This window comes from Mobula hypostoma, chromosome 21 (genome assembly GCF_963921235.1).
Source record: "Mobula hypostoma chromosome 21, sMobHyp1.1, whole genome shotgun sequence".
Lineage (NCBI taxonomy): Eukaryota > Metazoa > Chordata > Chondrichthyes > Myliobatiformes > Myliobatidae > Mobula > Mobula hypostoma.
The window spans coordinates 50699113-50722928 of record NC_086117.1 but is presented as its reverse complement, the minus strand read 5'-3'; the positions used below and the strand labels follow the sequence as shown (position 1 = coordinate 50722928).

General features: G+C 43.0%; 1 protein-coding gene across 1 annotated transcript in view; it reads left to right on the top strand.

Moving 5' to 3' along the window:
- agpat2 (1-acylglycerol-3-phosphate O-acyltransferase 2 (lysophosphatidic acid acyltransferase, beta)) overlaps positions 1-11773 on the top strand; it is a 40919-nt gene extending 29146 nt beyond the window's left edge. The window contains exons 4-6 of the mRNA XM_063073971.1: positions 5879-5974; positions 9265-9337; positions 10108-11773. Coding sequence (XP_062930041.1) covers positions 5879-5974; positions 9265-9337; positions 10108-10259 — 321 coding nt within the window. The 3' untranslated portion in view covers positions 10260-11773. The remainder of the gene's footprint in view (positions 1-5878; positions 5975-9264; positions 9338-10107) is intronic.
- Positions 11774-23816: the final 12043 nt, after the last annotated feature.

Sequence of the window (23816 nt, the reverse complement as noted above, 5' to 3'; positions counted from 1 at the left end):
TGTGGAGGCTAGTGTAGAAATTGCAGGGTCACTGGGGTTTAATTAAAAAGTCCTTTGTCATGGGTGAGGAACTGGAGCATAGCTAATGTTCCGGTGTTCAAGAAATACTCTAATTATAAGCTGCAAGTTATAGATTGGTAATCCTGACATCAGTAGTGGGTAAATTATTGGAAGATATTCTAAGGAACAGGATATACTGTATACACATTTGGATAGACAGGGCCTGATTAGGGGTAGTCATTGTGGCTTTGTGTGTAGTCAGTCATGTCTAACCAATTTATACAGTTTTTCGAGGAGGGTTACCAGGAATGTTGGATGAATGAAATGCAGTGGATGTTGTCTACATTGACTTTAGCAAGGCCTTTGCCAAAGTCCCGTGTGGGAGGTTGGTCCAGAAGGTTCAGTGGTATCACATGCAGGATGATGTAGTAAATTGGATTCAACATTGGCTTAGCGAGTGAAGCCAAGGTGTGGTAGCAGATGGTTGCCTCTCTGACTGGAGGCCTGTGACTAGTGGTGTGTGCAGTTATCAGCATTGGGTCCATTGTTTTTCATCTATATCAGTGATCTGGGTGGTAATATAGCAAACTGGTTCAGCAATTTTGCAGATGACACCAAGATTTGGGACATAGTGCCCAGTGAGGAAGGTGATCAAAGCTTGTACTCGAATCTGGACCAGCTGAAAAATAGCAGATGGTATTTAATTCAGGAAAGTGTGAGGTACTTTGGGAGGACCAACCAAGATAGGATTGAATGGTAGAGCACTGAGGAGTGCAGTAGAAAAAAGGGATAAATTAGAGTATTGAGTACAGGAGTTGGTATGGGATGTTATGTTGAAATTGCATAAGAGGTAAAGGTCAAATTTAAAGTATTGTCTACATGTATGGGAGGAGTAAGGAAGATCCAGGGTCCAATGGAAGTGGGCAGAATAACAGTTCAGCATGGATTAGATGAGCCAAAGGGCCTGTTTCTGTACTGTACAACTTCATGCTCCAATAGATTGACTTCAAAATAAATGAGACTTGCGGTCTGCACGTTACTTGGTGAGGGCTAGAATGGAGATGGCAGAAGCTCTTTGTATTCCAGTACAGGAATGATGGAAGACCAGAGTCATAGAAAGTTGTGTGCTGGATCAAAGAAAGACAAGGAGATAATTCTAGTAATCACAGCTCAGTAATTTTGATATCTGTGGCAGAAAACCACTGGGGGACATTCCATGGAGACACCTATTCTTGCTTGCAGGATATGCGTAGGTTAATAAAGGGCAGTTTGTTAGATCTGTCAGAAAACTTAAGATAGCCTAGGATTAGAAGGAATTTAATTAGTATTAGATGAAAGCACCAAGTACAGTGCCTATAAAAAGTATTTGCCCCGCCCCCCAGAAGATTTTGTCTTTTATTGTTTTACAACATTGAATCAGAGTGGATTTAATTTGGCTTTTTTGAGATTGATCAACAAAAAAGACTTTCGTATCAAAGTGAAAGCAAATTTCAACAAATTGGTCTAAATTTATTATAATTAGTAAATACAAAATAATTGATTGCATAATTACTCAGCCCCTTCAAGTCAGTATTTAGTAGATGCACCTTTGGCAGCAATTACAGCTGTGAGTCTGTGTGGATAGGTCTCTAGCAGCTTTGCACATCTGGACTCTACAATTTTTCCTTATTCTTCTTTATAAAACTGCTTAAGCTCTGTTAGATTTCATGGGGGTTGTGAGTAAGCGGTCCTTTTCAAGTCCTGCCACAAATTCTCAATTAGATTGAGGTCTGGATTCTGACTTGGCCACTCCAGGACATTAACTTTGTTGTTTGTAAGCCATTCTGGTGTAGCTTTGGCTTTATGCTTGGGGTCATTGTCTTGCTGGAGAACACATCTCCCAAATTGCAGTTCTTTTGCAGACTGCATCAGGTTTTCGTCCAGAATTTCCTTGTATTTTGCTGCATTCATTTTAACCTGTACCTTCATAAGCCTTCCAGGGCCTGCTGCAGTGAAGCATCCCCACAGCATGATGCAGCCACCACCATGGTTCACAGTAGGGATGGTGTGTTTCTGATGATGTGCAGTGTTTGGCTTACGCCAAATATTACACTTAGTCTGATAGCAAAAGAGCTCAATTTTAGTTTCAGCCACGATCTTGTTGCATGGCGGAGCAGGCTTGATGGGCCAGATGGCGGCCTCCTGCTCCTATTTCTTAAGTTCTTATGTTCATCAGACCACAGAGCTTTCTTCCAGCTGACTTCCCACAGGCCTCCTGGAATCTAGTCGAGATTTCATGTGAGTTTTTTTCAACAGTGGCTTTCTCTTTGCCACTCTCCCATAAAGCTGTGACTGGTGAAGCACCCGGGCAACTGTTGTTGTATGTGCATTCTCTCCCATCTCAGCCGCTGAAGCTTGTAACTCCTCCAGAGTTGTCATAGGTCTCTTGGTGGCCTCCCTTACTTGTCCCCTTCTTGTGCGGCCACGCAGTTTTTGAGGACAGATTTACATTTGTGCCATATTCTTTCCACTTGGTGATTGACTTAACTGTACTCCAAGGGATATTCAAAGCCTTGAAAATTTTCTTGTCTTCATCTCCTGACTTGTGCTTTTCAATAAACTTTTCAGGGAGTTGCTTGGAGTGTTCTTTTGTCTTCATGGTTAGTTTTTGCCAGGATACTGACTCACTGGCAGTTGGGCCTTCCAGATTCAGATGTATATTTACTACATTCAATTGAAACACCTTGACTGCACACAGATCTCCATTTAACTAATTATGTGACTTCTAAAATCAATTGGCTGCACCAGTGATGATTTGGTGTGTCATATTAAAGAGGGGGGATGGTGAATACTCATGCAATTATTTGGATTTTGTATTTGTAATTCATTTAGATCATTTTGTAGAGATCTGCTTTTACTTTGACAAGAATAAGTCTTTATCTGTTGATCAGTGTCAAAAAAGCCAAATTAAATCCACTGTGATTCAATGTTGTAAAACAATAAAACATGAAAACTTCTGGGTGGGGGAATACTTTTTATAGGCACTATATATTTTCTGATTAAAAGCACAAGTAATTAATCTAAAATTGGCTGAAGACATTAAATTAGATGCAAGTTTTTTTTTCCCCAGATTGGAAGGAACTGTGCAAATGTTAATGTTTTAATCGTTGTTTTTATTCTACACAATGGACGTGGATCTCAGCTGTTGAATTTTGAGGACTGGTGATGATAAGTTTGAAACATTGGATATCGGGGAGTTTGATAAGAGTTTATACAGCAGCCACCTGGATTCAAAGCTGATTTGCAGTGCTGTCTGACATTTTTTCTCTCATGGTATGGATTACTTAGGAGCTCTGATTTTTTTCCCCCCTCATCTTAAAGATGTGCTGGTTATCACATTAACTGGCCACCGTAAATTACCTCCGGTTTCAGTGTGTGGCAGCTGGATCAGGAAATTGGTGTCCATGTGAAAGGGAGTAGGTTATAGAGAAATAATGTGGCAGAATAGGACTGATTGTATACGGAGAGCTGGCAGTGACTTAAGTACCAGGTAAGGATGTATGAAAAATATAAAAAGATTAAAGCTGCATACAACAACAAGCTATTGTTTTTCCCAGTATTCCATTGCTGGCAGTTTGTTGCATACCATCCTTGTGTTCCAAACACCACTCCCATTTAGTCAGTGTTGCTGAGGATCTGGCTTGAACTTCCGCTTGATTATCTTCCTCTTCAACATCCTGGGTGATGTTAAGATGCTGCCTGGAATATTGGCCGTTTGCTCTGAGGAGAGGTTGGGCAAACTTGAGTTGTTTCCTGTGGAGGAGAGAAGATCTGGGAGAAGTTCATAAGACTGAGAGGTATAGATAGAGTAGAGAGTTGATATTTTTTCCCCCCAGAGTCAAAATGTATAATTCTAGAGTGTGGCACAGTAGCGTTGTAGTTAGCACAGTCGCTTTACATTGATAGCAATCACCGAATGGGCTTCAATTCTTGCCTCTGTAAAGAGTATGCACATTCTCCCCGTGACTGGTTGGGTTTCCTTCCACGTTCCAAAGACATACAGGGTAGCATTAGTATGTTTAGTAAGGTACCAACATGTTGTGTTGATACTGAAAGCATGGTGACACTTGCTGACTGCCCCACCACAATCCCCACTAATTTGATTTGATGTAAATGATGCATTTCACCGTATGCTTCAATGTACATGTAACGAATAAAGCTAATCTATGAGGTGAGGAGGGAACATCAAAAGAGATGTGCGGTCAAGTGTTTTTCTTTACACTGGGTGGGTGCCTGGAATGCACTGTCGGATGGTGGATGCAAATACAATAAAGGGTGTTCAAGACGTTCTTGGATAAACACGTGAATGTGCAGAGATTGGAGGGATATAAGCATTCTGTAGGCAGAAAGGATTGGTTTAGTTCAGCTGAATTTGAATTTAATTAACTGTCCCGTTCCTGTGCAGTTTTCTATATCTAAATGCCTAAGAGGGAAAGGAATCAGCTAAACAACTACCTTCTGAGTTATCCCGCTCAGCTAAAGTGTCTGTCAGTTACTCTGCTCCCTACTTACTCAAATATAAACTGAAACTTGCTGCTTTGGAAAAAAAAAACATCTGTCTCCTTAAAGCTCTTCTGACTTAATTTTGTCTGTTTGCCCCTTTCTTATCTGTTCTGAGGCTAATTTTCCCTTGTACATTGTATAGGGGCCTTTTTCCTGTTTCTGAAGAGAAAGTTGCATAAAACCTGCTACAAGCACTTGTGAAGTATTTTGTTTTATCAATTAAATCATTCTGTCCGGATGCTTCAGGTCTTGGTTTGGCAAATTCTCTGCAATATGACTGCAGGACTGCAGAGAATTCAAGATTGTTTAATGTCATTTCCAGTATACAAGTGTAAAGGAAAATGAAATCATTGTTACTCCGGATCTGATGCAGCACAAAACTGAACAGTAAGGTAAAGATTGCAGTCATAAAACACAATAATTACATATGCTAGCTTTTGTCCATAAATTGACTCTAGCCACGGGAGTGTTTGAGTGTACATAAGGTGACTGACAGAAATGGATAAAATAGTGACGGTTGGGAATGTGGAGGGGTGGGTTGGTGGGTGGAATTGTTGATGCACTCCCAGAGTCTGAAACTCCTTGCAGTTTCTACTGCTGTGCTGCTGATGTAAAGAGGGGTGTGAGTGGTACGAGTTCTCTACTGCTGTCATTGACAATGTGATTACTTGGGTGTTTGGCCGTGCGGTCATGTGTGAGCAGAATGTATAGCAATGGGCTCAGCAAAGAGCCCTGTGATGGAGCACCCGTGTTGAAGATGAATTGTGGACACTGCTCGGCATATGATGGACAACAGCCTCCCCTTTATGAACTTTATTCCTTGTTGCTTTAGTAAAGCAGTCTACGTAATCAAAGACCCCACCTACCCTGGAGATTTTCTCTTCTCTTCCCCCCCTTTTCAATCGGGCAGAAGGTGCAAAAGCCTGAAAGCACAAACTACCAGGCTCAAGGACAGCTTCTACCTTGGTGATGAGACGATTAAGATACAATGAGATGGACTCTTGACCTCACAATCTACCCTGTTATTATCTTGCATCTTGTTTACCTGCACTGCATGTTCTCTCAGCTGTTTTCTATGTTCTCTATTTTGCATTGGTAATGTTTTACCTTGTTCTACCTCAATGAACTATGTAATAATTTGATCGGATTGAACAGTATGTAAGACCATTTTTTTCATGTCTCTCTGCACATGTGACAGTAATAAATCAATTCCTAGCTTAATACAATGACTTTAACATCCTCAGTCATTACAGGAGGTTTTTCTTGGGGTGCCATTTGGCCATTAATGGAAATTCGGAGTTGCATTATTGACACTGAGTGTTTTGTACTCCTCCAGATCAGGTTGTGGGTGTTTCCCGAAGGGACCAGGAACCATGATGGGAATATGCTGCCATTTAAGAGAGGAGCTTTCCACTTGGCGGTGCAGGCGCAGGTAAAGTTGGAGATCGTGTCGCTAGGTATTATTGATTGAAGGTAGAATGAAGTCTGCAGCTGATGTGAATTGTAGAACTGATGAAATATCCACTCTTCCCTGCAGTTGTTGCTGCATTTTTGAAACATTTAGAAGTAATTTAAGAGTTTAAGATTTCTGCTTTTGTATGTATACAGAGCTTAAATAAAAATTCTTGGAGAAATCAGTACAATCAATCTCGGAAATTTACTTAAAATTTCACAATTTCTGCCGTTCATCCAAGTACAATATTGTGTACTGCAGCCAATGACCAGGTTGTGTTTTATGAAGAATATTGGGGTTGATAGAGGTTCAGGTGCTGCCGTGAGGTTTATTGCTTTTGTTGGGTAAATCAGGAATGGTTTAGATGCCCATCCAGAAGCCATCAAGTCTCACATTACTGGACTTCCTGGTAGGATTGCTTGGTGTTTTGTTCTTGGCATGTAACTGTGATAGCCCTGTAACCTGGGTGAGAATACTGTTCCCTGATTCACAGCTAACCACTTTATGAAAGCAAAGAAATGCAATTCATAGGTACAGTGGGCTGATATGAATCAGGAGCTGAAGATCAGCTATTGTAATTTTAAGGATTACTTGTAATATCTGTATTATGTCAGCTAATACTATTATGAGGACAAAAAAGGTTATGTGTTTTGGCTGCCTTTTATATTTCCCTTGGTTCATTGCATGGTGGAGATTATTTTCATTGTGTCTTTGGATGGATGAGTAACTCCCTACGAGTAATTTGTTGGCCAGTCATGGGGATCTTTGGGATGACTGTCCCAGAGCAGGGAATTACAACATTTAGATTAGATTAGATTATGAGGACACGCAGTCCTCTTTTATTGTCATTTAGTAATGCATGCATTAAGAAATGATACAATATTCCTCCGGTGTGATACCACAGAAACACAGGACAGACCAAGACTGAAAAACTAACAAAAACCACATAATTATAACATATAGTTACAACAGTGCAACAATACCATAACTTGATGAAGATCAGGCCATGGCACAATAAAAAAGTTCAAAGTCTCTCGTAAGTCCCACATCTCACACAGACCAGAGAAGGAAGAAAACTCTCCCTGCGATGCCCGACCACAGTCCGACTCTGAGTCGTCCGAAAACTTCGAGCTCTGATCAGCCCTCCGACACCGAGTACCGAGCACCATCTCTGCCGAACGCTTCAACCTCAGCCTCGGTTGTCAGCAGAAGGCAAAGCTGGGGACTTTGGGGCCTTCCCTCTGGAGATTCTCGATCGCACAGTAGCAGTGGCAGCGATCCGGGCATTTCAGAAATTCCTCCGGATGTTCCTCTGTGCCTTCTCACGTCTGTCTCCATCAAATCAGAATTGTGCATGGCATCCTACTTACAAATACGATATCATTTCACCGGAGAGCTGCGCGCCTTTAGTACAGTTATTATGATTGGACTTGGTCTTTCTTGATGGTGATCATTATTATGGCACCTGAGATTGGCTGCTGATGTCTCCGTTATCCAGGCGAGGTCAAACATTGTATCAGCCGTGCTACTTCATCGTGCCTTTGTACAAGGAATTTTTTCTGCTGTGGAAGCCTTTCTCTTCAGTTGTCATATGGTATTTTTAAGCTCTGTTTGGCAAACGTCTGGTGGGATGGAGTCGAGGATTCTTGCTTTAAAGGAGTTCTTTGGCTGAGGTCTTCTCATGGTTCTTTCATGTGGGTACAGATTGACTTGATCCTTGTTAAGATCTATTTAGTTCTTGGTGATTTTGGCAATGCTGAAGAATCCATAGTTGTAGTTATTGGCACTTCCTTGTCATGTGCTCTTTCCAACTATTCTTTATTTGTAAGGTGGAATACTTTGGTGGGCCTTGATTTTCAGGTCCTGTTGATTTATTTTTCTTTCCCTTTGGAAGCATTGTCTCAGGCAGCTCTGAATTTATGATTAATTAGTTTCTGGATCAAGCCAGTCTTGGTGTTATATGGATGAAAGGTGCTGGTGATTTCTTGACTGTGGGATGCTGGATAAATGAATTACCAATTCACAGGTTGTGATGCTAGTCAACAAAACCGCACACTGATTCCCAATGGTGATGGTGTTTCAGTCATCATGTCACTCTCTTCCCGATCTTGTTGTAATACCACACTTTGTTCTCAATTGCTAAATTAGGTATGTGATCGTGTATGGAAGTATTCAGAGGCAGAACTCCACGTTGTTACTGAAACCTTCAGGAGGATGCGTCTTTTCTTCAAGGTTTACTTTCAAGATTCTTCATCGCCACCTATCAAACTGAGACACCGGAAAACTTAGATTGCATTCTTAAGCCAGTTTTTTTTCTGAAGGCAGCATCAGTGAATCCTTCATTGCTTTTAGTGCAGCACAGATACCAGCTGACCCTGAATGCTCAGAGACTGGCCATAAAGCTGCCAGCAGGGGTCTTCATCACCACTGATTCTTCCTCACACTGTGGAAGGCACCAGAGCCGTGACGATCCTACACAGGCGCCTGAAAGCACTGAGGTTCTCCCAGCGCTCTGCAAAGCTTCCTGAGCCAGATGGCATTGGTATTCTTGCCCTGGGCTGGCATAACTATTGGCAGTTCTGATCATCTCATCAGAGGGGCTACGTTGTCTGCCAGCCAAACACCAAACTCCCCTCTGAGTGCCTTTGTAGCTATAAATTTTCAGAAGGTTAGAGACAATACCTTGAGGATGTTCTTGTTGTTTTGAGGAGGAAAAGTAAATTTAAACTTATCCATGGGTATCCCTGGCTCATTCCAATCCACAGTAGCAGCAGTTTGTGTTATCTACAGGATGCACTGCAGTGGCTCACCAAGACAGCACCAACCAAACCTGTACCATTTAGAAGGATGAGCAGCAGTCTATCCTGACTTTGAAAAGTGTCACCATTCCTTTACCATCCAAGAGAAAATCCTGGAACTCCTTCCCTAACACCATTGTGGGTCTACTGAATACCTCAATAGTTCAAGAAGGCAGCTCACCGCAAATCTTCTTTAGGGCAGCTAGGCTTGGGCAATTAAATGCTGGCTAACGCTTTGGAGCCCCACGCCTCCGAGTGGTTGAATGAATGAATGAATGAATGAATGAACGAACGAACGAACGAACGAACGAACGAACGAACTTGTTTTATCAATTTTTTGAGTATCATGTCAGGAGAAGTTGAGCCTGATTTTCCACAGCAGGAATTGATACTTTTAGGAAAATAGAACCAATAATCAAATCCCCAGTGATTGTTGATCTTTGTATTTGACTTTGTATCTTTGTGTTTCAGGTTCCAATTATTCCAGTGGTCTTCTCCTCTTACAATGATTTCTACAACAGAGCAGAGAAAAGATTTACCTCTGGTATGTTTTCTGCACACGACTATGTTAACTTGCATGAGAAAAAGTTTGTTTCAATTATACCCTTGCATTTATTTACCCGATCTATTGACCATAACCTTGCAAGCCATGCTGTCTTAGGGCGCTGAGTGTTTAGACCTTCCCCTTGCCTGAAAATCCTCCTCAAGCTCTTCATTCAGCAGAATGTTCATTCCTCCATTGCTTTATGGCTTTAATGAGCCCATTCAAGAGGCTCAAGCATGAATGTTCAAAGAGTGGAGGGATATGACATTGTCTAGGCGGGAGGGATTAGCTAGATGTTTAGTTACCTGTTCAGTTAGTTCAGCACAACATGATGGGCTGAAGAGCCTTTACCTGTACAATGAACTCTGCCCCAACCTCCTCCCAAATAATGGATTAATATCCTGGTACCCATTTTCTGGTGTTCTTGGGGTTGTGCTGTTCTGCCCACCTTGTAAGCTCTTGTACATCATTGACACTCAATATGAAAACTTGCAATTAACTTGAGATAATGCTTAATCGTTAATGCACTTCCTGAAATTAGAAAACTTTTCGACAAGGAAATGGCACAAATTCTTTAAAAGGAAAGGGTATTTCAGAGCATTAAGCACATTACAGGATCTGAGCAGCCTTGACTGAGTTTGGAAAAGATTCCATAATGGCTTTGTAGATTTCTAAGGAGTGGAATAGTTTTGACTTGTGAATGGGGAGGTGAGCTCTCCTCTTGGATATCCTTAAGTCATCAAAGTGACAACACTTTGTTTCATTTCCAGGCAAATGTATAGTTCAGATCCTTCCTTCAATGAAGACCCGTGGGCTGACAACAGACGATGTGCCAGATCTAACAGAAAGAGCACGGGATCTGCTAATAGCAACGTGGAATGATATCTCTGCTCCTATCCTCAAAATGAGTGGGACACACTGAAGTTTGCCTTCTACTGATCACTTCATGGAGCGTTTGCGTCAGTGATGTTTATGCTGAGGCCTGGTCCATTGGTGGTTCAGATTGTACAAGGGAGTTTTACACTAAACAAATTTTCATGGGACATTAGAAATTCTTCATTGATCAGCAAGATGTAGTCACTTTGGCCATGAGGTAGTCTCTTGCTGGACTGTATAGGCAGGAGATCCCAACCAATGGGTCTGGTAGGTGAGATCTCTTGCTTGTAATGTATAGGAAGGGGGCAGATGCTCTGTGAGCTGTTCAAACTGCTGTCATTTCTACTACCCAGGTACGTGCTCCCTCCCTCCCTGTCTCACTCAGGCCGTTGAACTTCTCGTAAGCACCATTGTCTTCCTGTTGTGTACCCAAGTCCCAACAGTAAATGTTAGACACAAGCCACTGCGCAAAGGATGGTACTCAGCTGAAATCTATGGTTGCCATTCACAACTTCACCAAAATTAAACACTATTTACATACGTTAAATTATCATCAGATCACTGAGCAGCAAGCTGTCAATAAGAATTCAGAAGATAAGAATTCTGTGTTTTAATATAGAGAATTAGATGAACTTTGTGTGGTCACGGAGCTCATTACACATTCCACACCCTTTCTTAATCAGGCCTGGCTTCCCAGAGTGACTCTTGGTGCCAATCCTACTGTGAGTGAGTCAGAGATAGTGTTCTAGTATGCACAGTTGACCTGTCCAAATGCTTTCATCCAAATGCATTTCAATCGTTGAGTTAGCTACTATGTATTTATTGAGGCAAAGTTATCTTAAGCTTCAAGGGAGGTAATTCCCACGAGTCAGTGGCTTTCTGCATTGCAGATGAACTAGACTTGGCAGTGAGTTTCAGTGCTGGAGTGAGGGAGCTGGGGTAAATTACAGGTCTCAGTATTCACAGCATACTACGTTGTACAGAAATTAACCTGCAGTATGTATGTGCAAATGTGACTGTACAATATTTATGACACCAAAATGTGTCCATCCCCAGAACTTAGACTAGCATTGTTGATACGGCCAGATAATTTGGAAGGTTCCAAGCTTCCTATGGCCACTCCCAAGTATCAGTGTTTACTGTCTTAGAGATATAGGTTCTGCAGATATTATTTTGCTCTTGCTTTTGGATGTCCATTTCTGTACCATTTGCAGTTGTCTTAGTGAAATATTAAATAATGTTGCATGCAAACATAATTTGATTGTTTTAGGCTTATATGAAGATATTCAATCCTTTTTAAAGTTGTTATTTTCAATCAACTTTTGAATAAATATTTCACTGCAAGTCTGTCTTGGACCTTTCCCTCCTACCCATTCCTTTCACTGTTGATAATTGTTTCTGTCTTAATTATTTGTGACAAAATTTCATGAACAATAAAATCATTTGGGCTATGATGTTTCAGGAGTTGGGAGTAATTACGAACTAGTTAAAGGATATTAGCAGAGGTTGCTTGAAATGTTGTCATACATGTTGCGAAATAAAATACCAGCAGTGTTTCAAAATGACAAATTGGCTTCTCTTTGCGCTTCTGTGCCAGCAACACTCGTGACTAATATTATGGCTACAGGAACAGTTCAGGGATATAGCACCACAGTACAGAAACAGGCCCTTTGGCCCATCTAATCCATGCCACGCTATTTATTTACCTAGTCCCTTCGACCTATGCTAGGCCCATGGCCCTCTGTACCCCTTCCATCCATGTACCTATCCAAACTTCTCTTAAACGTTGAAATTGAACCCTCATCTGCCATTTCACTGGCAGCTTGTTCCACACTCTCACCACCTAGGTGAAGAAGTTTAATGGGAACATGAGCGGGGGGGGGGGACTTTTCTCCTTTCATCCTTAACCCATGAACTCTAGTTCTAGTAACTCTCAACCTCAGTGGAAAAAGCCTGTTTGCAGTTATCCTATCTATCCCACTCATAATTTTATATACCTCTATCAAATCTCCCCTCATCTTGGGGAATAAAGAATTCCCTAAGCTCCAGGAAATAAAGTCCTAATCTATTCAACCTTTCCCTATAAACTGAGGTCCTCAAGGCCTGCGGCAACATCCTTGTAAATTTTCTCTGCATCATTTCAATCTTATTGACATCTTTCCTGTAGGTAGGTGACCAAAACTGCACAAACTACTTCAAATTAAGCCTCACCAACATCTTGCACAATTTCAACATTAACATCCCAACTCATATACTCAATACTTTGAGTTATGAATGTGCCAAGAGCTTTCTTTACAACCCTATCTACCCTGTGATGCCACTTTCAAAGAATTATGGAACTATATTCCTAGATTCTTCTGTTCTACTGCACCCCTCAGTGCCCTACCACTCACCTTGTTAGTCCTATCCTTGTTTGTCCTTCCAAAGTGTAACACCTCACACTTGTCTGCATTAAGTTCCATTTGCCATTTATCCAGCAAGCCCAGATCCCGCTGCAAGCTTTGATAGTCTCCTCACTGCCCACTACACCTCCAATCTTGGTAACTTCAGCAAATTTGTTGATCTAGTTCACCACATTATCATCTAGATTGTTGATATAGATGATAAACAACCACAGACCCAGCACCAATCCCTGTGTCACAGCACTTGTCATAGCCCTCCAGTGAGAGAGGCAACTCTTTACTATCTCTCTGGGTTCTTTCACAAAACCAATGTCTAATCCAATTTACTACCTCACCTTGAATACCTAGCAACTGAACCTTCTTGACCAACCTCCCATGTGGGACCTTGTCAAATACCTTGCTAAAATCCATGTAGATAACATCCACTGCCTTGGCTTCATAAACTTTTCTGGTAACTTTCTGGAAAAACTCTCGATTGTTTAGACATGACCTCACATGCATAAAGTCATGTTGACTATCCTAATCAGTCCCTGTCTATCCAAATACTTAAATATCCGGTCCCTTAGAATACCTTCCAAATAACTTGCCTGCTACTGATGTCAGGTACAACTACCCATAATTTTCTGGCTTATCCTTAGAGCCTTTCTTAAACAATGGAGTAACAGCTGTCCTCCGTCCTCTGGCACTTCACCTATGGCCAACGGACACTTTAAAATCTCTGCTTGGGCCCCTGCAGTTTCTCTGGTGGGAAACTCACTCCTCTGAATTTCCAAAGCCCTACAGATATATTGACACAGACACAGGCCCTTCAGATTAACCTGTCCATGTTGACCAAAGTACCTTCCTAAGCTAGTCCCATTTGCTCATATACTTCTAAACCTTTCCTATTCTGTCTTTTAAATGTTGTGACTGTAGCACTGCCACTGGTAGCTCCTTGTACATACTCTACTCTTCAGTTTGAGCCCCTCAGGTCATCTTTAAGTCTTCTCCCTCGTATTTTATGCCCCTCGTGATTATATACGCCTCTTGCATTCCAGGGAAAATAGTCTCTACTACTACATGGACTCAGGCCTAGGTGGCCGGTGTTGGGCAAAAACAGTCCCAGTCTCCTAAATTGAGCCATTCAGTCCTGGCAATGCTTTTGGAAGAGCTTTTCACCCATTTCAGTTTAATGACGATGTATATGGTGGCGCAGTTGTGTAGCGGTTAGTATAATGCTATTAGAGCGCCACAAACCCGTGTTCAATTCCACCGCTATCTGTAAGGAGTTTGTACGTTCTCCATGTCACCACATGGGTGTCCTCCTACATTCCAAACAGGCATGGGTTATTAGGTTAATTGGTTGTGTGTAATTAGGTAGCATAGGCTCATTAGGGTAGTAGGGCCTGTTAGATTATGAGGACACTCAGTCCTCGTTTATTGTCATTTAGAAATGCATGCATGCATTAAGAAATGATACAATGTTCCTCTGGAGTGATATCACAAAAAAACAGGACAAACCAAAGACTAACACTGACAGAACTACATAATTATAACATATAGTTACAGCAGTGCAAAACAGTACCATAATTTGATAAAGAGCAGACCATGGGAAGAGTAAAAAGAAGTCTCAAAGTTCCGATCGACTCCCGATAGCAGGCGGCAGAAGGGAGAAACTCTCTCTGCCATAAACCTTCAGGCACCGACAACTGTCGATGCATTGGAAGCACCCGACCACAGCCGACACTGAGTCCGTCTGAAAACTTCGAGCCTCTGACACCGAGCACCATTTCTGCCAAGTGCTTCGACTCCGTCCCGGCCACCGAGCAACAAGCAAAGCCGAGGACTTGGGGCCTTCTCCTCCGGAGATTCTGGATCACACGGTAACAGTGGCAGTGAAAAAGGCATTTCAGAAGGCCTTTACTGTGCAGGATCTCTAAATAAGTAAGAAAGAAATTCCACTATTGGCTGACTGTCATCTGACACTTGAGATACTGCACACTGCCGTCACCAAACAAGACTCCGACGCATTTCAAATCATAATTAAGGACTTCAACCAGGCTTGCTTGAAGAAATCTCTACAATTACCATCAGCATTAAACCTATAGCAGCAGAGGTCCTAACACACTAGACCACTGCTATAACTTCTGGTTAAGGTGGCACTACCGCATATGTGCAACAGCTCACTGGTGGTCAAACAGTTAAATTCAACTAAAAACAGCTTTTTGAGGTAAATTGTGTCAAAATATCATAAACAGTGAGGGGGCGAGTGACGGCGGGGTGAGATTGGGGATGAGCCAAGATGGTGTGTTGCAGAATCAATACAGATAGTGAGCCATTTGGAGAGGAGAAATCAGAGCAGAGGAGTTCCGATGCCCATACAACTGGCCCGGGTGCGAGGTTGGATTGCTCTGGGCGTTGAGCTGATTTGAAGAGCTTAAGGGCTGGGCAGTGAAATCTGGACCCAGAGTGAGTCACTGGCACCGCTGTCTAGGCCCCGAGTATTTTGCAGTAGCTGTGTCCTTATGTGAGGTACCAGCCACTGTTCAGACCATTTAAACACCGCCCAGATAAGAGGCGAGAGCTGATTTCACTCTCTATCCATGACGTTCACTCCTCTCTCCATGGCGCCAGAAGACTGCCCCAGCTGCTGTGCTCCATTCCGGCTAATATGATGAACTGATAAGTGAGGCTTTGGGCCTACTCCAGGTCTGCTCCAGGGTTCGAATCTGATGACTCAGTTTTGTTTCGGAATACTGTTGTTTGCTTCAATTGTTTGCTTCATTTGTATTTGTACATTGGGTGTTGGTCTTTTATTTATTTTTCTTTAATTGGATTCTTTTGGGTTTCTTGCTTTGTGGCTACCTATAAGCAAACACATCTCGAGGTTGTACAACGTATACATAATAACGATAATACATAACAACGATAATAAATATGCTTTGATCTTGAATCTTGAATGTCTATGATTTCATGCTCAGACTGCATTGGAGGAAATCTGATCACTTGGTGTGTTCCCACAACACAATTCAGAGTCTTTCTCAACTAGAAGCCCTGGATGAACCAAGATATCTAAAATCTGCCAAGGGCCAAATCAGAGACATGCAAGTAAGGTGCGAGAAGTCCAGACACGATCTCTGGAAAACCATCTCATGGGTGGCGGCAATTCTAGACTAAGCATGCTCGACAGATGTGGCAGGGTTTGAATGGTTTTACCTCTTACCAAGTGAAGTCAAGCGACATCGGTGATAACAGGGCTTTGCTCCCAGATGAGCACAATGCCTCCTACGTTCACTTTGACTGTCAAAACATGGAAGGACCTTTATGAACTCCTTCAGCCCCAATGACCCTGTGACCCACATGCGGCCTCTCCGGTGAATGATATCTGTAATCTGTCAAGTAGGGTACCGTGACTAGTTCTGATTTGATGGAGACAGACGTGAGAGTACGGAGGAACATTTGGAGAAACTTCTGAAATGCCCGCTTCACTGCTGCTGCTACTGTGTGGTAACCGGAGTCTCCGGAGCAGAAGGCCCCGAATCCTTGGCTTTGCTTGTTTCAGCGGCCGGGGCTAGGTCGAAGGCGCTGGGCAGAGGATGGCGCTCGGGAGGCTGCATCGGAGGGGCTGGTCGGAGGCTCGAAGTTTTTGGATGGACGGACTCAGTGTCGGCTGTGGTCGGGTGCTTCCAATGCATCGGCAGTTGTTGGCGCCTGGAGGTTTATGGCAGGGAGTTTCTCCCTTTTGCCGCCTGCTATCGGGGACTCGGGAGTCGATCAGAACTTGAGACGTTTTTTTACCGTGCCCATGGTCTGTTCTTTATCAAATTATGGTATTGTTTTGCACTGCTGTAGCTATATGTTATAATTATGTGGTTCTGTCAGTGTTAGTCTTTGGTTTGTCCTGTTTTCTGTGATATCTTTCTGGAGGAACATTTTGTCATTTCTTAGTGCATGTATGCATTTTTTAATGACAATAAAAGAGGACTGAGTGTTCTCATAATCTAATTTCGGTCTCTGAGGTCAACATGAGACCATCCCTCAGGAGGGTGAAACCGCAGAAAGCATCCAGCTCAAATGGGGAACCTGGCTGAGTACTAAAGATCTGTGCTGATCATCGATATCTTTAACCCCTTGCTTAGGCAGTCTGAGGTACCCACTTGCTTCAAGCGGGCCTCAATGATATCGGTGCCTAAGAAGAACATGGTAACCTACCTCAATCACTCTCATCCAGTTGCACTCACATTCACAGTGGTGAAGTGTTTTGAGATGTTGGTGATGAAACACGTCAACTCCTGCCTGAGAAGTGACTTGGATCCACTCCAGTTTGCCTACCGGCACAGCAGATGCCATTTCATTGGCTTTTTACTCAGCCCTGGAACATCTGGACAGCAAAGGTGCAAATATCAGGATGCTCTTTATCGACTACAGCTCAGCATTCAATGCCATCATCCCCTCAAAACTAATCAATAAGCTTTAAGACCTTGGCCTCAATACCTCCATATGCAATTGGATCTTCGATTTCCTCACTTGCAGACTCTAGTCAGTTCGGATTGGCAACAACATCTCCTCCACAATACCCATCAGCACAGGTGCACCACTAGGCTGTGTGCTTAGCCCCTGCTCTGCTCACTTCACACTTTACACTGTGTAGCTATGCACAGCTCCAATGGATATCTAAGTTTGCTGATGACACCATTGTTATCAAAGGTGAATCAATGCTGGTGGTGAGGGGGATAGAAAGTCTGGCTGAGTGGTGCCATAACAACAACCTCTCACTCAATGTCAGCAAGACCAAGGAACCGATCATTGACTTCAGGAGGAGGAAACCGGAGGTGCATGAGCCAGTCCTCGTTGGGGGATCAAAGTTGGAGACAGCTACTTTAAATTCTTAGGTATTATCATTTCAGACGACCTGTCCTGGGCCTAGCATGTAAGTGCAATTATGAAGAAAGCATGACCAGCACCTCTACTTCCTTAGAAGTTTGCGAAGAGCCATGATGACATCTAATATTTTGAGAAACTTCTATAGATGTGTGGTGGAGAGTATATTGACTGGTTGGATCACCGCCTAGTATGGAAACATCAATGCCCTTGAACAGGAAATCCTACAATAAGTAACGGATATGGCCCAGTCCATTTTGGATAAAGCCCTCCCCTCCATTGAGCACATCTACATGGAGTGCTGTCGCTGCAAATCAGCATCTATCATCACGCCCACCATACAGGTCATGCTGTCTTCTTGCTGCTGCCATCAACAAGATGGTACAGGAGCCTCAGGACTCTCACCACAGGAACAGTTGTTGTCCCTCAACCATCAGTCTCCAGAACCAGTGGGGATAACTTCAGTCAACTTCACTTACCGCATCACTGAACTGTTCCCCCAACCTACGGACTCACTTTCAAAGACTCTTCATCTCATGTTCTCGATATTTATTGCTTACTTATTTATTATTATTTTTTCTCTTTTGTATTTGCACAATGTAATGTCTTTCGCACACTGGTTTGTCCACCCTGTTGGATGCAGTCTTTCACTGATTCTATTATGGGTCTTGGATTTATTGAGTATGCCCACAAGAAAATGAATCTTAGGGTTGTATATGGTGACATATATGTATCTTGATAATAAATTTTGAATGTGTAATTAGACAGCATGGGCTCATTAGGGTAATGAATAAATAGGGAGAGAAATCCACAAAATATTCCAAGTGTCTCTAATCAGAACTTAAATATCCCTCATCAACCAAGATCCCTCTACCACCATTGTCCTTCATTCTAAAGGAGATGTTGGTCCTGAACTCTCCTAATCTCACTTTAAAAGACGCTCATTACCTGGAAACAGTGATTAACATTTGCAATCCCCTCATATTAGCCTTTTCCCAATTTAGGACTTTAATTGGACAATCAGTCCTATCCTTTTCCATAATTATGTTAAAACTAATAGAATTATGGTCACTTTTGTCAAGTGCTCCCCACTGATGCTTCAGTCACTTGACCGATCTCTTGCCCAGTAGGGGATCCAGTGCTTTTCCCTTTCTAACCTATCTACATATTGTTTGAGGAAACTTTCCCTGATGCACTAAACAAATTTTGTCCCATCTAAGCTTTTAGCTCTGTGGCAATCTGAGTCAAAATGAGAAAGTTTAAATCATTTACTATTATAACTCTTATTCCTAGAGTCATCTGTCAACTCTTTAGATATTTGCTCCTCTAATTCCCAAGCACTTTTTGGGGGGCCTACAGTGCATCTCATCAAGATGATTGCATTTCTGTATGCTACCCAGATAGTCTTACTAGATGCTCTCAGAGGAATATTCTCTCAGAACACTACAGTGGTATTAGCCCAATCAGAAGCTCAATTCCCTCTCCTCTTTTACCCCATCTCTATCACACTTGTGGTATCTTTACTTTGGAATACTGAGTTACCAGTCCTGTCCATCCCTCAACGTTGTTACTATAATGGCTCTAGTCTCCCAATCCTTGTCCCCAAGATCCTCCGCCTTACCAGTCAGGGTTCTTGCATTAAAATAAATGCAGTTTAGTCTCTCAGACCTTCCTAGCTCCCTGTCCTGCCTAATGTACGTTTATATTTGCCTCCACTGTCTCACCTGCTGCACTACTGCTTCAATTCCGCTACACCATCCAGACTCTCCCAAGCAGCACTGGCTCCAGATCGGGTATACAGTAACTTATCCTTCTTGTACAATTACCCTCTAGAAGAGACTTAACAGTCCAAGAACATGAATCCCCTCCCTCCCTCAACTCCTCAGCCACAAATTCATCTGCCTTATCCTCCAATTGCTGTCATCAATAGCACATGGCACAGGGAGTCGTCCAGAAATAACCACCCTGAGTGTAATTCCCTTTTAAGAAAATGGAAGTGGGGATGGTGTGCCAGTCTGAAAGTACAATTGAAACATAGAGGCTTTAGATCTCCACTCCCGATTATCCTTCGGGCAAATGTACAGTCTCTGGAAAGTAAAATTGAAGACCTCAGAGCAAGATTACTGTACCAGAGGGACATCAGGGATGGCTGTGTACTTTGCTTCATGGAAACATGGCTATCCTCTGACATTTTGGATGCATCGCTGCAGCTCGATGGTTTCACCATTTTCTGTAAAAACAGGACAGCTGAGTCTTTTAAAGGTAGAAGTGATGAAGTATGCTTTATGATTAACTCATCGTGGTGCACAAATGTGGCGGTTCTGTTTCAGTCCTGCTCACCTGACCTGGAACATTTAGCGGTCAAATGTTGTCCATTTTATCCCTATCATTGAGTGAGACCAGAGGAGCCAACACACTTGATGGCTATTACACCACCATCAAGAATGCTCACTGTGCCATTCCATGCCCACACTTTACAAAGTCTGATCACCTGGCTGTACTTCTACTTCCAGTAAGATGGCGGTGTGTCTGAATGCTGAGACCTCTTGGGGGCACTTTTCTTTTTAAAGTCTGTTTTTTATGATCGCAAGACTATTCTGGACCCCAAGAATTACAGATAGAGCAGGTATTTTGCATCAGTGACCTGCTTGTTGTTTGGAGCAGCCGGCGGACGAATTGGAGAAGGAGAAGCCGGCGGTTGGTCCGGAGGTGGAGAAGCCGGTAGTCGACCAGGAGAAAGAGAAGCTGGTGCTCAGCTGGAGAAGGTTCGGAAGAGCTGACCTGGGTGCAGATCATGCTGCTGTTTGCTACTCGGACATCAGAGTTGGTGCGTGAAAGCAGTGTGAGGTGTAACCGTGAGTGACTGACTTGGACGATTCTCTTGCGATTGCAGGACCCTGTTGGACATTGATAATGAGAGATGCCTCAGGCCTGTTTCCCTTGTTTGGTGGCGAGACAGGCAACAAGGTAGCAGCGTGGCCTCGGTTGTAGCAAGGACCAGGCCTCACGGCGTGGGCTTGCCTGCTACTGCAGTCCAGGTGAGGAGATTCAGGGGAAGTGTAGCACGGCGACAAGCTCTGTTTGAGACTAGCCTCATCTATTGGTGCTGCCCTCTGCTGGTGGAAAGTCAGGCTGGTTTGTCGGGAGCTGTACCATCAATTTGCATGTCACTCAGGGACTCGGACTATACATGTGTTTTTTTGCGTATCAATGTGTGTTCTTTTTCTCTCTTCTGCTGTTGTTTTATCTGGTGCTAACTCAATGCACTGTTTAATGATTTGATCTTTATGAACAGTATGCAAGACAAACATTTCACTGTGTCTCAGTACATGTGACAATAATAAACCAATTCCAACTCCAGTTACAAATTAAAGCTCTAAAGTGGGGCAGATTAAATTTTGATGATATTAAATGGGAACATGGAAAGGCTGATTGCCAGATGCTGTTTGTGGGCAAAGGAAGGATATGAGCCTCTTTCATCATCTTCAATGGCCGTTTGATTTTAGCTTCAGAAGACTTTTCTTCTTGACTAAATTCACCAGCTCTCTCAACATCCAGGGTTCCCTTATCCTGGTGTCCCTGAACTTCCTCCTTATTATTTCATACCCTGTGCGGTTGGTCCTTGAACACTTTCCACACGTCAGATATGGACACTGTTTCCAATTAACTCCCCCTAGTTCCTGCCCAATACTTTCATAATTTCCTTCCTCAGTACTCTCTTACACACTCTGAATTCATTAAGGAACTTGCTTGATTGTAGTTGTTCCTATCTGTCAAAAGTTTTCTTATCAAGCCTTCCATAATCCTTGTCACCCAAGATTCTCTAAACTTGACATCTTTTCTCTTTACCCTTACTGGACCATGCTGTGTCTGAACTCCTACTCTTCAAAAAGATTCCTACTTGTCAGATGTAGTTTCCCCACAAGCGTCTGCTCCAATTGACCTTCATCAAATCCTCTCTTGCGCTGCTGAAAACCTCCTTCTCTCAGTTCAGAAACTTAACCTGAGGACCAACTTTTCCTTTCTGTTCTGTTCAAAAGGGATGTCCTAGACTCTTCCAGTACTGGAAACATACCTCACATGTTAACGTTTCATTCCCGGGATCATTCTCATAAACATCCTCTGGACTTTCTCCGACACCAGCACATCCTTTCTTGGATATGAGGCTCAAGTTCTCTCTACTCCAAATGCATTCTGACCGGTGCTTTATGAAGCCTCAACATTGCATCCTTGCTTTTATATTCTAGTCCTCTGAAATGAATTCTACCTTTTCATTTGCCTTCCTCGTTATTGAATCAGCCTGCAAGTTAACCTTTAGAGAATCCAGTGTTCGGACTCCCGAGTGCATCCAAGGCTGAGATGGGCAGATTTTGGTACGCCAAGGCAATCATCAGACATGGGATAAGCTAACTAGGCAATGGCTACGAAGCGAGAATTAGCGCTATTATTTCAGAGCAGTGACCTTTGACCTCAACTGAGGCAGGTCTAGTGAAAGGTCACTGAGTTGAAATGTTTCCCTGAGTCCCCCCTCCACTGAACTGCTAAACACAGTCTGTTATTATTTCATACTTCCAGCGTCTGCCTTATTTCGTTTTTCTGCCAATAGGATTAAGGAAGTGATGGAAAAATGCAAACTGAAAGAGGAAATCAAGTCGCACAGTGGAGCAGGTTTGAGGAACTGTGTGGCTCACTTCATTCATCATGTGTGTCAAGAGACTAAGGTCAGTGGTAAAACCAGATAGATACACATCCCAAGTACTCATGTATACATATCGAACATAGAACAGTAGGGCACCAGGAATAGGTCCTTGTGCCCACAATACCTGTGCTGAACATAATGGCCAATTAAAGGAAATACAATGCATACCCCTCCACGTCCTGCATACTGTATGCCAGTCTAAAAATCTCTTAAACACCCTTGTCATATCTGCTTCCACACTGCCCCTCCTAGCATCCCGTTTCAGGCACCCACCTCTCTCTGTGTAAAAAACTTGCCCCACCCATCTCCCTTAAACTTTCACACTCCCGACTTAAATGCACGTCCTCTGGCACTTGACATTCTTACCCTGGGGGAAAAAATTCTGACTGCCTTCCTTATCATAGTTTTATAGATTTCTACAGAAACTTCCCTCAGCCCTGATGCTCCAGAGAATACTGCCCAATTTTGTCCAACCTCTGATTTATTAGAGGGAGAATCTGGGACCAGCAGGCACAGCCACTCAACAAAAGGATATCCCTTTAGAACGGAGATGAGGAGGAATTTCTTTAGACAGAGTGTGGTGAATCTGTGGAATTCACTGACACAGACAGCTGTGGAGGCCAAGTCATTGGATACATTTAAAGCAGAGGTTGATAGGTTCTTGATTAGCAAGGGTGTCAAAGGCTATGGGGAGAGCGCAGGAGAGGGAGCAACAACATCAGCCGTGGTCGAATGGTCTAGTAGACCCAATGGGCCGAACGGCTGAACCCAGGAGAGGCGAACGATTTCAAGGGGGCCTGAGGGACCAGGTTTTCACACAGAGGGTTGTGGTTATGTGGAATGATTGCGAGAGGAAGTGGTAGAGGTGGTTACAATTGCAAGGTATAAAAGGCAAATAGACAGGTACATACAGTAGACAAAAATGTTTTCAAGTGATATGGATCAAATGCAGGCAGATAGGACTAACTCAGGAAGGCAACGTAGTCAGTATACATGAGTTATGCTGAAGGGCTTACTTCTGTGCTGTATAACTCTATGATTGTGGTATCAACCAAATACAGACAATTGGGAACTGTTTAGGTTGACATCATGGTCTGCACGGACATAGTGGGCCAAAGGGCCTGTTCCTGTATACTGTACTGAGGCAGAATTTCAACGCTGTTTATCCCTGATCAGCCCCTGCCATTTCAAATACATGAAGCTAATACTGTTCCTTTTCTTAAAAAGGGCAGCAGACGTTAGCCATGGCTGGGAAGGATGCAGAAAAGATTCATGTGGTTGTTTACTAGGCCCGGAGGTCTCCAGTAATAAGGAGATGTTGAACAGGCTGGGGCTGTTTTTGGCTGGAGAGGCTGAGTAGTTAACTTACAGTGGTTTATAAAACCATAGAGGTGTAGATAAGGAAGATTGTCAGAGTCCACTCCCTCGTCTTCTTCCAGGAGAGTCTAAAACTAGAGGATGTAGGTTTAAGGTGAGAGGGAAAAAGCAGAAATTAAATTTGAGGGGCAAGGATTGTGGTGGTTACAAGAACCAAGGTGCCAGAAGTGTGGTAGGAGAGGGTAAATTACCTCAGCGTGTCCCTTGGGGCCTCAGGGGTTGGCTGCTGATCAGACATACAGCACGCATCGCCTCTACATGGGAA